General features: G+C 45.2%; 1 protein-coding gene across 1 annotated transcript; it reads right to left on the bottom strand.

Moving 5' to 3' along the window:
* Positions 1-4,448: 4,448 nt before the first annotated feature.
* On the bottom strand, positions 4,449-12,947 carry CRHBP (corticotropin releasing hormone binding protein). The gene is made up of 7 exons (XM_061475784.1): positions 12,811-12,947; positions 12,301-12,394; positions 11,524-11,681; positions 9,292-9,502; positions 7,853-8,001; positions 6,413-6,530; positions 4,449-4,924 (listed from the first exon to the last, which is right to left on the bottom strand). The coding sequence occupies exons 1-7, from the start codon at positions 12,889-12,891 to the stop codon at positions 4,767-4,769; spliced, it is 969 nt and encodes a 322-aa protein (XP_061331768.1). The 5' UTR covers positions 12,892-12,947; the 3' UTR covers positions 4,449-4,766.
* Positions 12,948-19,829: the final 6,882 nt, after the last annotated feature.

Genomic DNA, 19,829 nt, shown 5'->3' with positions numbered 1-19,829 from the left:
CTACAGCACTTGAACAAGTCTGTATCTATTCCTGTACCAAGACCTATTTTAAATGGCCTTTGGCGCATGCTCTGTGTTGATAGAACCCATAAAAATGTTCCCCTTTCCATTGCCAGAAAACGCTTGATGAATATTATTTCAGCTGACTGATTCTTACAAATGTTCAGGGCACTTCTACAGGGATGGGTGCTCAGGCTTTTTCCCCACTACCTCCAGAATATTTCCATCTTCTACGCAATTTCAACAACAAAGACTTACTGCTCTTCTATAAATCCCTGCAATTGTTATTAATTTATGTGGTAAAGATGAAAATAACAATTAAGCTGAAGATTTAGTGCATGGTCTTTAAGTAGAAGAATTTTAATTTTACCCAGGGTGGGAAATTCAGCCTCCCTCTGGGCAACTCACTACGTTGTTTTTTCTGAACAGCCACCTTGATATAGGCGTTAGTACAGATATGCAGGAGTTGATTCATGCTCTATGTCCCCCTGTTTTCCAAGTCTGAGATTCCAGTAAGAATTGCTGATTTTTTATCTTTCCCTGCAAGCAACAGTTTTTAACCTCGGGTTCTTTTGCAGTTTCTGTGGTGCTGTAGTTTTTCAGTTGCTTCTTGAGTATTGGCTGAGTGATCAGTTCAAGTTCTGTGCTTTTCTTTCTAAACCTAACATGGTGCTTCCATGCTCTGTAGTGCTATTGTGGGAGCATGCCACCTTTTACATCACTTCTCTAAGGGAAACTCAGTGCTGATTTTGAAAATCAAAAGGGTGAAGTGGTTAATTCTTCACCAGGAATCTTCACCAAGCCTGTTGTTCACATCTTCTGTCAATTTACTAGGTTTTAACTTTAATTGTGGTTTGTGTGATTTTGCTTACAGTGACAGATGTCAGGGTTTCTAAATTCAGGACATACAATTTCTTCTCTAAGCCAACGTTTCCATGCAGTGCCTCTTCAAAGTCTTTTGTTCCATTTTATTATTAGGAACTTGGTTTTGGTTGCTTGTTCTGTGGTTTATTTTGGTTTTTTTTTAATTCTTGGGAGTCTTTCCAGATCTTGTAAGCCTCCAGGGTACAATCTTATTAGCTCCTATGTCACTTTCTTGTGTCTTTCAACATATATTCATGTTATTGACATATTTCACATCCTGGCTTTCTTTTTCCTTTTACAATTTTTTCGTAGCTGCTTTTCTGCTTTGTTGTTGTTTGTGGAGTTTTTTTCAGGGTTTTGTTTTTTTTTCTTTTTTTGTTGGTTTTGGTTTGTTTTGGTTTCTTTTTTTCGTTTGTGGGGGTTTTGTGTTTGGCTTGTTTTGTTTTGTTTTGTTTTGTTTTGTTTCTTCTTACAGTGCTTTTATTGCCTTGGTTTCCTTTCTTTTCATTCATGAGGATACTTATTTCCCTACTTTCCAGACCTAAACCCTGGAGGCATTGTGACATTTGACACCTATAAGCTGACTGCTTGTGACTGAAGTTCTGCAACTCCTGAAATAACAAGGGCCTCCTTTAATACAGACACACAGATTGAAGTGGCTATTGACTTTCTTCATTAGGTGGGCTTTAAAGTGTGGGCCAAAGAATGCCTGGCTGGCTGTGGTCTGGGTTTTTCTAAGATAGGCAACAGACTGGAGTGATGTCATTGATGGTGCTGCCTAAATTAATGCTGATTAAAAGAAGTAGGGGAAGTGACAACCAGTTCTGGGAAAACCATGACTTGACTGGTCAACCAATACTTGACTATTATGCATGTAGCAATAGCAACATATGGTGCTGTCCTTCACCAAGTCTTGTTTTTCATTCTCCTTCATCTATAACAGGAAGTTTTGTTACTAAGAGACCCCATTTCTGTGTACTATGGGAGGAGAAATCTAAACCCTCTGAACATAAGTATCTTTTCTTTAAGGCCTTGGTGATTTGGAGGTATTAAAGTCATAGAATAAAATAAGTTGGAAAAGACCTTTAAGATAATCAAGTCCAACCTTTACCCCAGGACTGCCAAGTCCACCACTAAACTATGTCACGGGGCCCTATCCACATGAGACAGTGATTCCACCACTGCCCTGGGCTACCTGTTGTAATGCTGGACCACCTTCTCTGGGGAAGGGATTGCTCCTAATATCCATTCTAAACCTCTCCTGGTGCATCTTGAGGCCATTACCTCTTGTCCTATCACTTGTAACATGGCAGAAGAGACCAAGCCCACCTCACTCCATCCTCCTTTCAGGCAGTTGTAGAGAGCAATATGGTCCCCCCCTGAGCCTTCTCTTCCCCAGGCTAAACCACCCCAGTTCCCTCAGCTGTTCCTCATCAGACTTGTGCTCCAGACCCTTCACCAGCTTTGTTGCTCTTCTCTGGCCCCACTCCAGCACCTCAATGTCTCTCTCGTAGTGAGGGGCCCAGAAATGAACACAGGATTTGAGGTGCAGCCTCACCAGCACCCAGTACAGGTGGATGATCACTGTGCTGGCCCTGCTGGGGCCGGGATGCTGTTGGCCTTCTTGGCTGCCTGGCCACAAGCTGGATCATGTTCAGCTCCTTCAATCAGCACCCCCAGGTCCTTTTCCATGAGCAGCTTTCCAGCCACTCTTCCCCAAGCCTGGGGCGCTGCATGGGGTTGTCGTGGCCTAAGTGCAAGACCTGGCACTTTGCCTTGTTGCATCTTATATCATTGGCCACACCTTACAAGGATCACCTTGTCATAAGATGAGTTCAGGTTGTTCGCATCCTACAATGAGAAGCAGGACCTGCCCTTCAAGAACCATGCTGACTGGGTTTGATCCCCTGGTTTTCCTGCATGTGAATTTTAGGATTGAAAAAAAAAAGTGCCACATAAAGCTGAAAGGTGGGAAATACCACTATTAAACTGCACTAAGCAAGAGACTGTAAGTTTATCTTCACTGGTGACCTAGTACTGAGCTAGATATGTCATTGATATTTCATCTCCTCTGAGGTTTTTTAGTGACCAAGGAGCAGTACTACTACAGACCTCTACCCCTCCCCACTGTTAAGGTATGTGGACAGGTACAGTCTGATATGGGAACCTATGAGATTGTTCCCAAACTGTACAGCCCAGAAACATGACCTGGTTCACCAAAGGGTGCCCAGGAAAGGCTGGTGGGGCTGGATGAAGTTAGGGCCACCCTGAAAGTGACAGGAACCCAGAAAGGGTAAGCTGAATGTGATGCTGGGGGACAGAGGTCCTCTGTTACTGCAAATTTTCTCAGGAAAAATGGTATTTCTTTGAGTCTCGATTTTATTTTTTTTCCTTTTTTTATGTTTCAATGTCTCTAGTGCTGGGTGACCATACCAGCACTGCCAGCACCACACAAGGGGCCCAGGAAGCCCATGGTGGGTTGCATGGAGCTGGAGCAGAGCCCAGAGCCAGGCTACATGCCTCGTGGTAGCCAGCAGCAGCTTTATCTGGGTTTTTTTTGAACAGCCCGGCAGGGTCAACACACTTGTCTGAGTCTGACCATGATGCCAAATACATCCCTCTGTTCATGAGTCAGTCACCAAAACTAGGTTCCCAAAACCCTACAAAGGGAGAGACTGGGGCATCTTGTGGTTTTCACCCCCTTCAGCCAGGAGGGATTAACTTCAGTGCTGCTGACCACTCAAGACGTTTGGTTTTTGGTGACTGACTATGAGATTAGGAGCCACAAACCAGTGCTGAAGATATCCAGCATGCAGCTGGATTAATCAGTGTTGACGGTTAATTGAACATCGAAGGAGGAACTATTTGGTCTCACTATTCCCAGGTAGTACTCCCAGAAAACATAGGAATCAGTCCATTCATCTCCCTCCAAGCTAGGACACAACCCTGGTCCTTTGCTGCACTGTGCTTCCTAGAGCTCTTCAGGCTTACACTCCTCTTCTGGGTCACCAAAGGTTTGTAAAATAAGAATCTGTACTTTTATATCCATGCTTCCACAGGTCAGCAGGACACCTGACCAAAATTACTCCCCAGGGAAGGTGTCAGTGAGTGTACAGCTGGAACATACTCCACTTGGAGGTGTACACAAGATTGGCAAAGTAAGTTTCTGCCCATAGTGTTACTTTAATAGTCCACAGTTTTACAGTAACATATGATCAAAATTGTCATTTCCAGAAAATTGCACAAGACTTGGGAAGTTTAACCAGAATGCTGGAAGAGCTCCTCAGAAAAATACAACATAATAATGTTTTGCCAACGCTTTACATGAATTTATTTACATTTGGATTTATGTAAGGAAGTTTCCATGCTATAAATTTTTATTAAAAACATGTCATTAGAAATAAATAGTACATTTATAGTCATAAACAAACCAGTAGTTTTTACACACACTAATGCTGGGTTTCCTCTTACAAAACTGGAAGTGTATTCCACCATCTAATTTTTTTTGTTTATACCTGATATAAAAGGATAAAGTTGCTGCGTGAAGTTCATACTTATTGTGGGTTTCATTATGTACTCAGACTAGATATACAGAGGGTCTTTTTCTGTTTTCCTAATAATATTTATTTGGGAAACATAGCTTTCTGTTCTTGCTATTGATTTTGGGCATGGTAAATGAGCTTAAACACTGCAGAAATAATACCATGATAGTAACAAAGATTAATATATTGGTTGCTTTTTCTTGCTTGTTCATGGGAATGACTGATCTCTATGAAAAAAAGAAATACGATTGTACTGTAGAAAGACTTGATACTACCAGCTGTTTAAAGGAAAAATACATATTTTTTAGTTCACCAGAACCTTATTTTCATTAGCTATGTGGAAATGTGTGGCCTGGTTTTTCAGATACTAGGAAAGCAGAATTCCTCAATGCTGTTCTCCTTTCTGTTTTCTGTTTCCTGCAGGTTGATTTGTTGATACTCAAACGTCACACGATTGATATGTTTGCCACTGGAGACCATTCTCAGTACCGTATTGTCACAGCCAATTTTCATTTGTGCTAATTAAGGAAAAGAGATATTGAGGAGATATAAAGATACACTTATATGGAAGAGAGGGATAAAAGATAAATAACATTGAGAACTACAAAGTACTGATACATACGATTTTGAAAGCAGAGCAAATTTGTGTGTGAGACCAGCCAGTGGTGGTATTGCTGACTAAATACCTTCTTTTGTATTTGTTAGTTTTACTGTACAAAGGCTTGGGTATTTAATCAAGTGTTGTAACCTTTACTCATGCAAATGCCACTCACTTCCTATCCACCTATGGTTTTAGATATGCATAGGTGGACATGATGCAGATGTCTTGGGAAGATAAGGTATGCTACTGTTAGATACAAGGAACAATGGGTAAGGGAAATGTTGCCCTATCCTAAACGTACCAAAAATGAACAATATTGGAATGCTTCCTGTTAGAGGAACGAGTGGTTTTGTGTGTAAGGAGGTTCTTCACAGTAACAAAGGCATGTGAGAGTCCCACCAAGACAAACTCAAATGGCAATGGCCAGCGTATGGACTCTGCGGGAAATCGAGTCTATCAGTAGCTACTGCTTTAGATAAGCCATTTGAGCAGGGGTTTGGCAAAGCCTCTTTCATTTGAGGAGCTTGGAGCATCTTCCTCACTGGAGGAGAAATCTGGTGGGTCACTGGGAGAGCAAGGGCTGTTGAGATGGGATTTCCCTTCCTTCCCACCACCAGGAAAGCACATTTTAATCTCATCGCGCACCTCAGTATTCTCTCAACACCAGTTAAAGCTTTAAATAGTGCCTGGAAAATGAAGTTGTGGTGTGATGAAAGGCAAAGGGATACCACATGTGTGAAGTGCCAGACACATGCCTGTTCTCCAGGCCTGTGGATATGCTGCTTCTCAATGTTCCTATTCATAATTCTGAGGTACAACACATATGCCACAGGGGCTTGTCTGTCATATCACTGCAACACTTGGTGCTCTGCTAAAATGAATTTTAGGGAAACTGGGAATTCTCATTTTTAGGGGTAAAAATAGGTCACTGACGTGGCATGATAGTGAAACAAGAACAGAACTCCTCCAGGGTTCAAAGCAGAGTGGGACTTCTGAGGCTTCAGGGGTACGTGTTACTTCTGCAGCAGAAAAGGAGGCTTTGGGAACACCGAGTAACTGAGAAAAAAACTCCTTAGCTGAAAACGGAACCATTCTGCCTCCATTTGTTACGAATTTCCAGGCTCATCTATCTGTTGACACTCCAGTAATCCTATGTATTGCTGGCAAGCATTTTTAAAATAAGTGCAACTTTGTTACACAGTTAGTGCAGGCGCAAATGAAGGTGTTTGTGTGTGTGCTGTGTAATGCAGCCCAACCACAGGTTCAAATAGCTTTAGATTTCATGTTCTGCTAGATGTGAAGTTTACCATTCTAGCAGGAAATCCAGGTTTGGGGGGGCCTCTGTGTGACTCTTTCTGGCTAATTATTTTATCACATGGAGGTAAGTGGACCAAAGAGCTCTTACCAGACCCATGAAAAGAGTGACAGAGATCAGCAAGTGGAAACATCTTGGACGGGTCTAAGCCAGTTCCTCCTAGCAGCTCTACAAAGTCTCCCACTCCTGCACAGCCTGCTGATGGTTTCTGAAAAGGCAGAGATTAACAGTTATTTATAATTTATTTTCAAAATGTAGCAGTTCTCTAGACATGACTGCAACCACCAGTAGGTTTCAGAAGTTCTCCTGCTCAAACCTGCATGAAATCAGGCTGGTTTTATCCTGAGCAATACTACTTCAATTTGACATTAGTCAGTTAACTTTCTAAGGGATTCTGAAGAAACACCTAAGTAGGCTATGAAAATTACTGATGAGTAGTCAAGGTGTTGATTCAATTTCTTTTAGTGCAGATAAGCAGTCTGATTCTGGATGCTTAGACATGTAATCAAATTAATGTAGTCATGGGCTGCATGTGTGCACTCAGCTGGCATGCAGGAACTTAAGTTCCACTATGCCATACATATTGCTAAACAATAAGTGTTGCTTTTGGAAGAGCTTAATTAAAGTAGGAATAAACCAAAAGAGCAGTTTTGTATAATAACAATAGCTCACCGTATATTAGATCCACAAGCATTCTTTTCCTGAAAATTAATGATGTGTGCCAAAAACATTTTGCGCAGACACCTTGTACACCTTTGGGCTGTCACCCATATGGTGCTTTTTAAGCGCTTGATTTCTTTATGTCTTCTGCTGTTGTCCCTTTTCTGCCTGCTGCTGAGTAAGTCAACTCATTTGCTCATCTCTCAAAGCCTGGTTTGCTCAGATGCTAGCAGTCCCCCATGAGTGACCTGTGCTGCCAGTCTCAGTGGCTCAGAAAACAAACTTTCTTGCTTCTATGCTTCTGGATGTTTTGGAATTTGCACCTTCTTAGACCTTGCAGGCACAGGGGACCACCAACAGCTCTTGTCTTCTCCTGCTGGTCATCACCAAGGACCAAATGCTGTGGCCAAACCGCACCCCATGCTAATGAAGCAGAGGATGCTCAGCATGCTGAGCAAAGAATCAGTTGTGAGCACCTTTGTATTTTCTCCATGCTAATACCTCACTATCTAACCCATGTCGTCTTTCTCTGTTCAGCACAGCTGCTGCTTTCATTAGTTTAAATAGACAGAAAGCACTGCTTTCTTTCTAATGAAATTCTTACCCTTTGTTATGGCAACCAATATTTACGTGCATTAATGGTACTTTGCATAATTTGCCTCTGCAACATTACAAAGACAATAGCAACAGAGACATAACCAGCTCTCTTCTTTGGGGAGAAAACAGAGCCTCCAGCCTGTGCATGTGGGGCCCAGAGTGCACATGCCTTAGCATCCATGCCACAGGCTATCCCCTCTTCAACACTCTTCCCTCTCCCGTGACCAGGAAAACTGCACAAGGTAGTAATTTCTTAGGAAATAAGCAACTCACCTTCAAAAAGAGGCCATTTAAATGCCCCAGCATAAGATCAGATATTTTTATCACCACTGGGTATATTATGGAGAAGCTGCAGTTCCTGTGCTGATGAGGAATGACCATGGTAAACCTTCCCGAGGGAGTCTGAGAGATGACATTGCAAGCTGCGCACAGGAGAAGGTATAAGAATTACTTGTGCAGTCACTACTGTCTGTGGCAAGATTACGTACTTTCAGTACTAACAAAGAATAGATGATATAATTACTGAGAGTGACAACCAAATGCTGGAAAATATGCATGTGGTGTTTCTGGCATTCTTGCACAGCATTTGTTCCCTAAAAATTCCTTGTCTATTGCTTACTGTGTAGCATAAGGTCTGGCAGAATTTGAGGGTAAAGCAGTCAGTGGGAGAGCTCACACCTCAAATCCATACATCAGGGGCTCCTGTTGTTTTCCAGTTTGAAGGAAGCTAAATACAGGTGCAGGCCTTTTGTTTAGCTTTGAGTGGTTGTCTCCTGGTATTGCTAGCAAGCCCTTAAGTCCTATTCTGCTGCTCCTAAGTGGAGTTCCTTACCTTGCAAAAAGTCCCGTTGAAACTAGAGTGGTTACATGCTGATTTTGTCTTAGAGTTCAAGCTTAATAGTTAGGTGAGGGAGTAGCTTATCATCTGTGTGTGCAACACAAGAGACCTCCATACTTATCTGGAGGGCTGCAGCTGCTTTACCAGGCGAGTGAAGACACCTCCAGCAACTGCACACAGTAATCACATGCATGGGCATGGAAGCCTCACCAGTGTGGGGACCCAGCTTGCAGGCTTGTGTCTGAACAACTTGGAATAAGAGCAGGACAGACAGGCCATCATCTTCATCCTTTGTATGGTGAGGTGGATAAACCAGACTGGCCTGAACAATAATTGTTAAGTGGCCTGTCCCCCCTCAGAAAAATAATGCAAGTGACCATTATTTGTGCCTTGCAAGCTCACAGGCTTAAAGAAAGAACTTGTGCATAGATTCTTGGAATCATGTATCACTCATAACAATCACATAACATTCAATATAGTGGTTTTGCTGTCAACTGTTTTCAAATATTTTACCTCATTGTTCACCCAGATCTAAAAATTGCTCAGATTAAACTCTCTAAATTAATACTATTTGTTCCAGCCAAGTGGAATATGACATGCTAGTTTGGAAAAGATCTTTGCAAGAAAGAGCCCTCTTCCCTGAATTCTGAAGGGCTGCCCAAGCTATCTCTTACCCTTCACTGTCTTTTTTCCTTGAGACATGCTGAACCTGAGTCAAATCCTCAGGCTTGCAGGTGTGCATGGCTCCATTGCCACTACTGGAGCTGTGTGAGGGCAGATAATGCCAGCGAGAGAATTCAATGCAAATTGACACATTCGTTTTTCTTCCTGCCCCAAACTCAAGCCCGTTAGATGGTGTAAAATGCAGACTTACGAAAGAGGTTGGTGTTTTTCTTGACTGTGATGGTAAATCCATTGCCTGGCTGGTGAATCCTGAAGAAGATCATTGCCACGTTCTGTGATGACCTGATGCTCTTCTGAATATTGCCACTTTCACAAAAGTCTATGTATCTTTCAGAAGCAGGAAGAGGATGGTCCAAGGAACTGGGAAATTTCTCTCCTTTGAGTATCCAGCCATCAAATACCTATAGGTGTTCAATAATTGAAAACAAGGCTTTTGCTTATTGTTCTGTTAGCAGAGAAAAATGAAATATTACAGGCAGTGTTTTATTTTTGACACCAGACTGCCTGTTCAAAGCCACCAATTGAAAACAAAAATTCTTTGTATTTATCAATTTCCTACTATTTAACTAACTATTCAAGCGTCAAACTGCATTTAGGAAATACATATATATAAATTTTTGTTTTAATTTTCTTTATTTCTTTCAGGTGACAATGCTGGTGACTATTTTTGAGAGAAGCAGCTCTTTTTTTTGCTACAGTGTCATCACATTTGCATCTTTATTATTATTATTATTCCATACTATTTCAATTTCTATGTTACTAAGAGTTCTTTACCAGCTAAATTTGGAAACCACATGAAACATAAGTCACTCTCTCAAACTCGGGGCAGTAAGTCCACTGATCTGGCCTGAAATTTTCCACCATTCATGTTCTGCAGCTTGTCATTAAAGACCTGGATGTCTTCCAGAGCTATTGGAATACAATAAAGCTTCAGCTGAGGAATTATTGGCAGAGGTATAGCTCTCTCCTTTTTCTATCAGCTCATCTTAATCCCTAGAAAGCAGAACAAATGCTGCCTACTTGGCAGGACCTTAGGCAGCAACCTCTACAAATCTCTCCTTCACAACAAAAACAGTAATGGTTTGCCCTCCCTGTCTTTAGGAAAATGTGTCAGAACTAGAAATCTGTATTAAATTCTAGCATAGCTGCGCAGTTGCCTGTTTTGATTCCTTCCTAGCAGCTCTCACCCAGTAATCCCTTCTATGGTCCAGTTGGTACCGGAAAACCCAATGACTAGATTCTGCCATTACTTCAGTGAGTAATCTTAATGTATGTGTAGGAATTCCTCATAATAAAAATACAGGATCAGTCTCTGGATATGCCAGAACTATAAATTTTCTGAAGTAACGAGACATGGGTGCTCAAATTACACAAGGGAAAAGCTGCCTGTATAAATACAATGGTTTAATGCAGAAATTGGCACCCCATGATCAAAGGATGGAAACCTTTATAAAGCCTCAAAGATTTTTTTATCCTCCATAAGTGACTATAAGTCTAGGTACAAAATCCTTGGACCCAAACCAAGCTGAAATCAGCCTCCCTGTAACAACATTGGAAGAGATCATAGCCACGGGTATGGGAGGAAGAGAATTACCTGGGAGGAAAGCAAGCAGGGGGACAGCATCTCTCCAAGAGAGGGACACAAGGAAAGGGCTGAAGGGGAGCCTTCCACCTCCCAGAGCTTAATTTGCCACTGGGTGGAATAGGGTCTGTGCTATGCACAGCCAACACAGCGTAAAGAGCAGAGTGCAAGGTGTGGGGAGCAGCCTCCTTTGCAATCCTGACCTGAGTTCAGATCTTGGTCAGTGCTTTGCCTGCCAAGAAAATGCACTGGTGAAGTTTTTTTTGATACTGGAACATAACTGGCTCTGAGTCACAAACTTCCTTCTGTTCAGGGCAAACACCCTGGAAAGCTCTAGTGGGGCCATTTGAAATAAAGCCTGCAGTGATCCACTTATTAATAAGCTGATGTTAAGTGCCCTGCAAGCAGAGACCCTGGAGCAGTAACAGCCATTCAGAAAGCTGCATCATTATCTGGAGGGCTTGCATGCACTGAGAAAACTCTCTTCATGGGGCTGACAGGCTTGGCTCGTACTGACCAAATTTCAGTCAGTCCCCCAGGTATGGACACTCAGCAGAGATGCTCCTGGAAAAGCTCAGGAGGGCCGGTGCTGCGGTTTGGAGAGGAATCCTCAGCCTGCATCCGACTATGCTTTAAAGGGTGGTAATGCGGGAGACATACCCAGAGTGCCTTGGGCAGGAGAAACAGCTGTCCCAGAGACAGCTGCTTTGTGAGAGCCTGTTCTACACACAGAAACACACACACACTCATAGACACACGCATTTGCCTGCTCCTTCCACACATAGCGAACGTCTGACATGTCAGGAAGGTGACGCACAACAGAACTTGCCAGCCTCTTACCTTCAGGAAATCGCCCCCTTTGCAGTCAATGTTTACAAGGTCGTAGTCGATCATGATTAGCTCCTCAGGCTCCCCGATGAAGAAGGTTGCACAGTGCAGCTGCGGTTGGTCTGCAGTGAAGGTGAACTGCCCCTCTATACTCAGCATGTCAATGCACCCTGCAGAAACACAGACACGGGTCTGCTGCCTCATCCTGCTGGGGAGGGAGACTCAGCTCCAGTGCCCACAGCAGAGGGAATGGGATGGTGGGGAGAGACCTTTACACTGAGACCCGGCTAGTATTGAGGAGAGGGAGACTCAGCTGAAGCAATTAGGAGCCTGCTGAGCATAAGAGGATGCTCTCAAGTGTGAGCACAAGAATGCGAGGGGGAGTGCAGGGGGAGATGACAAGTCGATGCATCTCTGAGAAGAAAACTGCATGTGCATAAGTGCACAAAGACCCCGTTCCTTCAGATTTCCCTCTAATCACAGCTTCTTCACCTGCCCTGGAGATGTGACAATTCCCAGGGACACAGGTGGCCAATCCCCATCCTCCCATTATTGGGGACCCTCAGCTCTGAGCCCCAGCCTCGTCTCAGAGCCTCATTTCAATCGCTCTGCCTCAACCACAGTTTTCCCGACACTTTTAACACTTTGTTATTCTTCTCCCCCACCTTGCAGAAAGTGCCTGCAGCTCTGTTGCTCTGAGATAGCCCTGTTCCCCTCCTTGTGCCCTGAGCTCCCTCCAGGACTCTCCAACCCACTGATGGTCCCCACCAGAGTACCAAAGAAACTCACGGAGCGACCGCCGGTAGACCTGCCCTGCAGACAGCTCTCGCTTCAGATCTTCACTGAGAAGTAGGAAGGGCTCATCTTCACCAGCATCCCTCACCTGGTGAAGGAAAGAAGGCAGGAAGAGTGTGGGACAAAGTGAAATGCAGCCCCCTCCCTGCACCTCTCAAGAACAGGCACCAGCAGTTTAAATCCCTCCTCCAGAAGCAGTGCAGCTGTGGAAGAGCTCTGTCAGAAAGCTGCCAAGCTAAAGTAGAGGGGAGCAAACCTAGCACCTAGGAGGTGAGCCCAGAAAATCTCAAATCCTCAGTAAAAATGCAAGTTTGGTAAAAGGGATAAAGAAACTGGGGGGGACAAGGGCATGGTATGGGACTGTTGCATTAAATGTTACCCAGGTGTATGTTTAAGGAGGAGTGGGAATAGGAGGAAAGAGAAGAAAAAGCACAATGCTTGAAACCTGGGAGTACAAGTTAGAAGACAGCAGTTAAAAGCACAGCAAAGTGCCCCATTGCTCACCTCTAGGTATCTGGTCTCCCCCTTGGAGGCTGCCAGGAAGATGAGAATGAAGTGGCACTGAAACTGGAATGCAGACGGCATGCTGACACCTCTTCTGGCAGCCTTCCCTCTCCCCACAGCCAGGCTTCTGGTCTGCGCCAGCAGGCAGGAGCTGCTGGGGTATCTTGGAGAGACTCTTTTATAGAGCTGTTGAGAGGGGAGGCACTTGGTCCCTGTACTGATAGGGTAACCTATGGTAACTGAATTCCTCTTGCAGTGACACAGTATGTGGGCATGACGAGGGTCCAAATCACAGCCACAAATTTTCAAGCCGGTTGAACTCCCCACACTGACAGATGTCTTTTATCTCTCTGGTGGAGATGAAAAGCTCTGGGGAGGAGAGCCTGTCCCATACAGTCAGAGCACTCACACCGTGTTTTTAGTTCCATTTACCCCAAGCGAGGAACGAGGATCATCCCTTCCTCCATCTTGTGCTGCTTTCCTGTGCCAGGGCATTTTGGACCTGCAGGGCTCCCTTTCTGCCTCCTGCTGCTTTGTGACATGCATCTCTCCACAGCACCTGTGCTAGAGGTTTCCCACTGGCCAGGCCTGGGTAGCACTCTACATCCCAGCCAGGCTTGCAGCCTGGGGTCAGCGTCATCCCAGGGCCAGGGGACCTGCTGGCTTCCAGGTCCTGTGCCAGCAACTTTGGCACAAGGACAGTCAAAGCCAGACAGCTCTCCACCAGATAATGGCTTTCATACAAAAATTAGAAAACCTTGAGGCTCCCAAGGGCATATTCCCCATAGCTGATACTGCTCCAGCCCGGATCCTGAAGGGAAACGTGAGAAAAACCTTTTAAAGATGACTCTGGGAATGGACACTCATAACTCTGCCGAATACTAAATACCATTAATTCAGCAGATCTATTAGCTGTAGGGTACATTCTTATTTTCCCCTGACTTGCGATGAACCATCAATACTCTGCAGACAATAACTACCCTTTCCCCATCTCAGGCTTCTTACTAATGTCACCTTCTGCTCTATGCTTCCCTGTCAAATTATTATTTTGGTTCATCAAAACTTAGAAATATGTTTGTAATATGATCCAAAATTCAAAGCTTTAAGTTTGTTGCTTCTGATTTCATTCTTAGGGCTTGTAGATAGAACATTTGCTTGCTGTTTCACCAAACTTGTCAGTCAAATAAAGAGCAAATACGTAAATATTGCTCTGTCTGTATGCCTGTGGCTCTGCCTGTATTATGCTGTAATTCTTATAGTTTACTTTAATGTAAACTATACTTTATAATGTAAACTATACTTTATAATGTAAACTATACTTTACTTTAATGTAAACTATAACATTGTTCTATATCTGCATGGCTCTTCTGTGAATTTGCCATACCGTTGCGGGTTTCAGGAGCACAAAAATACTTAGGAAATGGAGAACATATTATTTTTGAACTTTGACATCAAGTTGCATTTAAATGCTGTTAAAACTGATTTTAAGAACTGTGGTTAATTACTGCATGAAGCAAGACTTTAGGTATGTGCCTTGAACTGTTTAAACAGTGTGTTTTTAGGAAAGTTTTATCAGAGGATTATCCAAGCGAATTTGGAATCTGAAAAATCCATTGAAGTCCTATGGGAATTACAAGTTTTGTTGGAAAACTGGAGGGTTTAGCTCCAACTTGCATTTAGAGGATGACTGGGAGGCTAATCAGAATAGGGAGAGGCACTCTTGTGATCACCAGGATCCTGTGGGACCAGTAGGGGCTGTGGGGCAGCCTAGTCTCATTCATGCTTCTTATCACATGTTCACTTTCTGAAGAGGTGAAGGATGTTAGAATTACAGCAAGACCCCTTCACTCCCCATCTTTGAGGCACTTTGCAGAATGCAGTCCCAGTTCTGGCTGGGGAGTCCCACTTCCCCTTCTGGCCCCCAGCTTCAACCTCATATCCTGAGTCCTTACCTATCTCCAGTAAAGGAGAGAGAGTGCTTGGTAGCATGAGAATTCAACCAGTTACAGAAGATCTGGTTAAATTCAACTCAAAAAATGAGTGAAGAACAAATGACACTGCTGCTAATCAACACAGCTGTCTAATAAACCATCTATGGGGTGATCTACTCAGAATAAAACATACCAACAGCAATTTCAACATATTTTAAGCCCTTGCACATGAATAGCTGAGGTCTGGGCTAGCATAGCATTTTCTGGTGGAGGTCCCAGACAAGCAGGTGGTCCCAGGGGCTGGAGGACATCCCAAAAGATGAGGTGTAGGGACTGCCTTTCTCCAACCAGCAAGGTGGAGAGAGGGAGGATAGGAGTCACCTCCATGTCTGTTGCAATTTCTTACTCACATGGCACCTATGAAGGCTTTACATTTTCTGTGCAGGAGTTTGCTCTGAGTGTTGCAAATATTCTGTATAACATTAGTGCAAAAGTTAAACTCACCCCTTGCTGTGGATGTGGAGCTTAGGTGTAACAGGGGCACTAAGGCAACCTGTCATCTACTCTGCATCATATTCCACTTTGCATTTTGGTTCTGCACTCAGCAGGAGCTAATGAAGCCGATGACATCCTGCCCAGCCTCATGACAAAGCCTCCTAGTACCCGGGATAATTGCTTGTGTCCTCAAACACAGGGTTGCCCACAGCCCCCAGATTCTTATATGCTTCCGTCTGCGCAGCTCCAACGTCTGTGGAAGGCAAGTGTTTGGGATGGGAATAAGAACCACACACAGAGAGGTGCAGCTGCTGCTGCCAGAAGCTGTGCCTCATGGTGCCTCCACAACTGACTCAGGTGGAGCCTTGGAAGATCGACCCACAAAGTGGACCAGTCCCAGGGGAAGGAGCGGGCTCATCTCCCAGCACATCATCCTGGCTGCCAGAGAATGAGGGAGGATGGGAGTCACCTCCTCAATCAATGCTGCTGCCTCCTCACAGGGTATTACAAGTCCCCTTCCCCTCTGTACCTCCCAGTACAGATGCTTTTGTTTAAGGCCACTGGCAGAGACTGATCTCTTCAGGAGATGAGATTGTGACTAACAAAGCAAATTAAAATTAGCAGTTTAGTCAGGGTTCAAAACATCGCTGCAGCATTTCAGAAGGGAAAAGCACCTTCAATGTGTGTTGTGGTTTAAACCCTAGCCAGACAGCTTGTTCACTCACTCCCAGTGAGTGGTGCCGGGCTGAGAGCAATCGAGGCCCCCCCCCGGGGCTCTCCCCTTCCCCGCTCCTGGAGGAATGGGGAGGAGGATCGAAGGAGTGCAACTCCCACGGGTTGAGACAAGAACAGTCCAGCAACCAATGTACAACACAAATCACCACCGCTACCACCAACTACAACAATGATAAGGGAAAATAACAAGGGAAGAGAATACGATACCACCGGCCAAGAAACGAGTCCCACCCAGAAGCCCGTGTCCTTCCGGGTAACTCTCAGTTACCCCCACCCCGGGCATGATGTGCTGTGGTATGGAATACCTCCTTGGCTAGCCTGGGTCAGCACCCCATCTCTGCTTCCTCACAGCTTCCCCTCCTCCCTGCAGAGCATGAGCCTCACAGAGTCCTTGGTCAGGGTAAACATCACGTAGCAACAACCGAAAACATCGGTGTCACCAGCACTGTTCCCAGACTGGCAGTCAAAACACAGCACTGCACCAGCTACCAAGAAGGAGAAACATGACTGCTACTGCTGAACCCAGGACATTATCCACCCCTTATTCCATACCAGTCACGTCATGCTCAGATCCCACATTTTCAATACACCATCGCTCTCCCACATATATACATCCATATACACACAGACCAAGAGAAAGAGATCATTTTCTTAGTGCATGGACCAATCCCTATAATGCTGCTGAGTCCATTTGGTCCATGATGTCAGGTTCCATCTCTTGTTAACAATCTTTCAGGGCAGGAAAGGCTGTGTGCAGTATTGGATCGTTGCCTGCTGATGCTGGTTGTTCCTTTACTGTGGAACTCATCTGGTTCTATCAAAGTTCATTCTCTGTTGGGATGATGGCTGGAGGGAAGTCAGGGCCAGTCACTGGTGACCTGAAGACATCTAGTTGATGGGCTATAAAAGTATTACACAGCAGGCAACAGCATACAATTAAGTTCATTGGCTGTTTTCCCCTAAAATCAAATCCCCTTGAGGTATACATCGGACTTCCCCATCTTTCCGCATTGCCCACCAAGTATATCCAGATCCCTGAGCAAAAGCAATCCCCCAGGTGGGTTTGCCTTTACCTGAAGCAGGAATAACCCAGACTGTCTTCCCCAGCAAATTCTTCATATGCACCACAGGAACTTTGTCCCCCTCTACAATATGTAAAAGTTCTGACTGGGCTGGGCCAGCCCTGTTGGCAGATCCTCTGGTGTTGACCAACCAGGTGGCCTTTGGTAAGTGTGTATCCCAATGCTTGAAAGTTCCCCCACCCATTGCTCTCAGTGTAGTTTTTAACAGCCCATTGTACCGTTCGATTTTCCCAGAGGCTGGTGCATGGTAGGGGATGTGATATACCCACTCAATGCCATGCTCTTTGGCCCAAATATCTATAAGGTTATTCCACAAATGAGTCCCATTGTCTGACTCAGTTCTCTCTGGGGTGCCATGTCGCCACAAAATCTGTTTCTCAAGGCCCAGGATGGTGTTCTGGGCAGTGGCATGGGGCACAGCGTATGTTTCCAGCCACCCGGTGGTTGCTTCCACCATGGTAAGCACATGGTGCTTGCCTCGGCGGGTTGGTGGCAGTGTGATATAGTCAATCTGCCAGGCCTCCCCATATTTAAACTTCAACCATCGTCCTCCATACCAAAGAGGCTTTAACCGCTTGGCTTGTTTAATTGCAGCACATGTTTCACACTCATGAATAACCTGGGCAATAGTGTCCGTTGTTAAGTCCACCCCTCGATCACGGGCCCATCTATATGTTGCATCTCTGCCCTGATGGCCTGAAGTGTCGTGGGTCCACCGGGCCAAAAATATGTTGCCAATCTAAGTCCATCTGAGCCACTTCAATCTTAGCCGCTTTATCCACTTGTTGGTTGTTCTGGTGTTCCTCAGTGGCCCAACTCTTGGGTACATGGACATCTACATGACGTACCTTCAGCACCAGGTTCTGCACCCGGGCAGCAATATCTTTCCACAGTGCAGCAGCCCAGATGGGTTTACCTCTGCGTTGCCAGTTGCTCTGCTTCCATTGCTTCAACCACCCCCACAGGGCATTTGCCACCATCCATGAGTCAGTATAGAGATAAAGTACTGGCCACTTTTCTCGTTCAGCAATGTCCAGGGCCAGCTGGATGGCTTTCACCTTGGCAAACTGACTCAATTCACCCTCTCCTTCAGCAGTTTGTGCAACTTGTCGTCCAGGACTCCATACAGCTGCCTTCCATCTCCGATGCTTTCCCACAATGCGGCAAGAGCCATCAGTAAACAAGGCGTATTGCTTTTCACTTTCTGACAGTTTATTATATGGTGGGACCTCTTCAGCATGCACCGCTTCCTCCTTTGGTGACATTCTGAAATCTTTGCCCTCTGGCCAGTCCATGATGACTTCTGGAATGCCTGGACGACTGAGATTTCCTATTCAAGTTCGTTGTGTAATTAGTGCAGCCCATTTACTCCATGTAGCATCAGTTGCATGATGTGTAGAGGAGACCCTGCCTTTGAACATCCAGCCCAGCACGGGCAGCCGGGGTGCCAGAAGGAGCTGTGCTTCAGTGCCAATCACTTCCAAAGCAGCTCAAACCCCTTCATAGGCTGCCAGTATCTCTTTCTCAGTTGGGGTATAGCTGGCCTCAGATCCTTTGTATCCCCGACTCCAAAATCCGAGGGGTCGACCTCGAGTCTCCCCTGGAGCTTTCTGCCAGAGGCTCCAGGTAGGACCGTTCTCCCCAGCTGCAGTGTACAGCACATTTTTTACATCTGGCCCGGTCCGGACAGGTCCAAGGGCTACTGCATGAACTATCTCGCGTTTAATTTGCTCAAAGGCCAGCTGTTGCTCAGGGCTCCATTTAAAATCATTCTTCTTCCGGGTCACATGATAGAGAGGGCTTACAATCGAACTGTAATTTGGGATGTGCATTCTCCAGAACCCCACAGCACCCAAGAAAGCTTGCGTTTCTTTCTTATTAGTTGGTGGAGACATTGCTGTTATCTTGTTGATCACATCTGTGGGGATCTGTCTACATCCATCTTGCCATTTTATTCCCAAAAATTGAATCTCCTGTGCAGGTCCCTTGACCTTACTCCGTTTTATGGCAAAACCGGCTTTCAGCAGGATTTGGATTATTTTCCTCCCTTTCTCAAAGGCTTCTTCCGCTGTATCGCCCCACACAACAATGTCATCAATGTATTGCAGGTGTTCTGGAGCTTGCCCCTGTTCCAGTGCAGTCTGGATCAGTCCGTGGCAAATGGTAGGGCTGTGTTTCCACCCCTGGGGCAGTCGGTTCCAAGTGAACTGGACACCCCTCCAGGTAAAAGCAAACTGTGGCCTGCACTCTGCTGCCAAAGGAATTGAGAAAAATGCATTGGCAATATCAATCGTGGCATACCACTTGGCTGCCTTTGACTCTAGTTCATACTGAAGTTCTAGCATGTCCGGTACGGCAGCACTCAATGGTGGTGTGACTTCATTCAGGCCACGACAGTCTACTGTTAGTCTCCATTCTCCATTAGACTTTCGCACTGGCCATATGGGGCCAGGCTCACCAAAGGGTGAGCAGGTCCTGCTGATCACCCCCTGACTCTCCAGTCTACGGATCAGCTGATGGATGGGAATCAGGGAGTCTCGGTTGGTGCGATATTGCCGCCGGTGCACTGTTGTGGTCACAATTGGCACTTGTTGTTCTTCAACTTTCAGCAACCCCACAGCAGAGGGATCTTCTGAGAGACCAGGCAAGGTGGACAGCTGCTCAATTTCCTCAGTCTCCAAAGCAGCAATACCAAAAGCCCACCGGTACCCTTTTGGGTCTTTGAAGTACCCTCTCTTGAGGTAGTCTATGCCGAGGATGCATGGAGCCTCTGGAC

This window comes from Pezoporus flaviventris, unplaced genomic scaffold (assembly GCF_033815535.1).
Source record: "Pezoporus flaviventris isolate CSIRO_AGI_PZ_B2104156 unplaced genomic scaffold, CSIRO_AGI_Pfla_v1 ptg000090l, whole genome shotgun sequence".
NCBI lineage: Eukaryota > Metazoa > Chordata > Aves > Psittaciformes > Psittacidae > Pezoporus > Pezoporus flaviventris.
The sequence above is the reverse complement of the archived record's forward strand: the minus strand, read 5'-3'. Positions and strand labels throughout refer to the sequence as shown.

What these genes read in the sequence shown, in the direction of transcription:
- CRHBP (XM_061475784.1), bottom strand. Translation starts at nt 12,891, where the DNA reads ATGCCGTCTGCATTCCAGTTTCAGTGCCACTTCATTCTCATCTTCCTG. An exon ending in AAGGGGGCGATTTCCTGAAG is followed by an intron (nt 9,503 to 11,523) that starts GTAAGAGGCTGG and finishes GAACACCTATAG; the next exon opens with GTATTTGATGGCTGGATACT. An exon ending in GAAAAACACCAACCTCTTTC is followed by an intron (nt 8,002 to 9,291) that starts GTAAGTCTGCAT and finishes TCCTGTGCGCAG; the next exon opens with CTTGCAATGTCATCTCTCAG.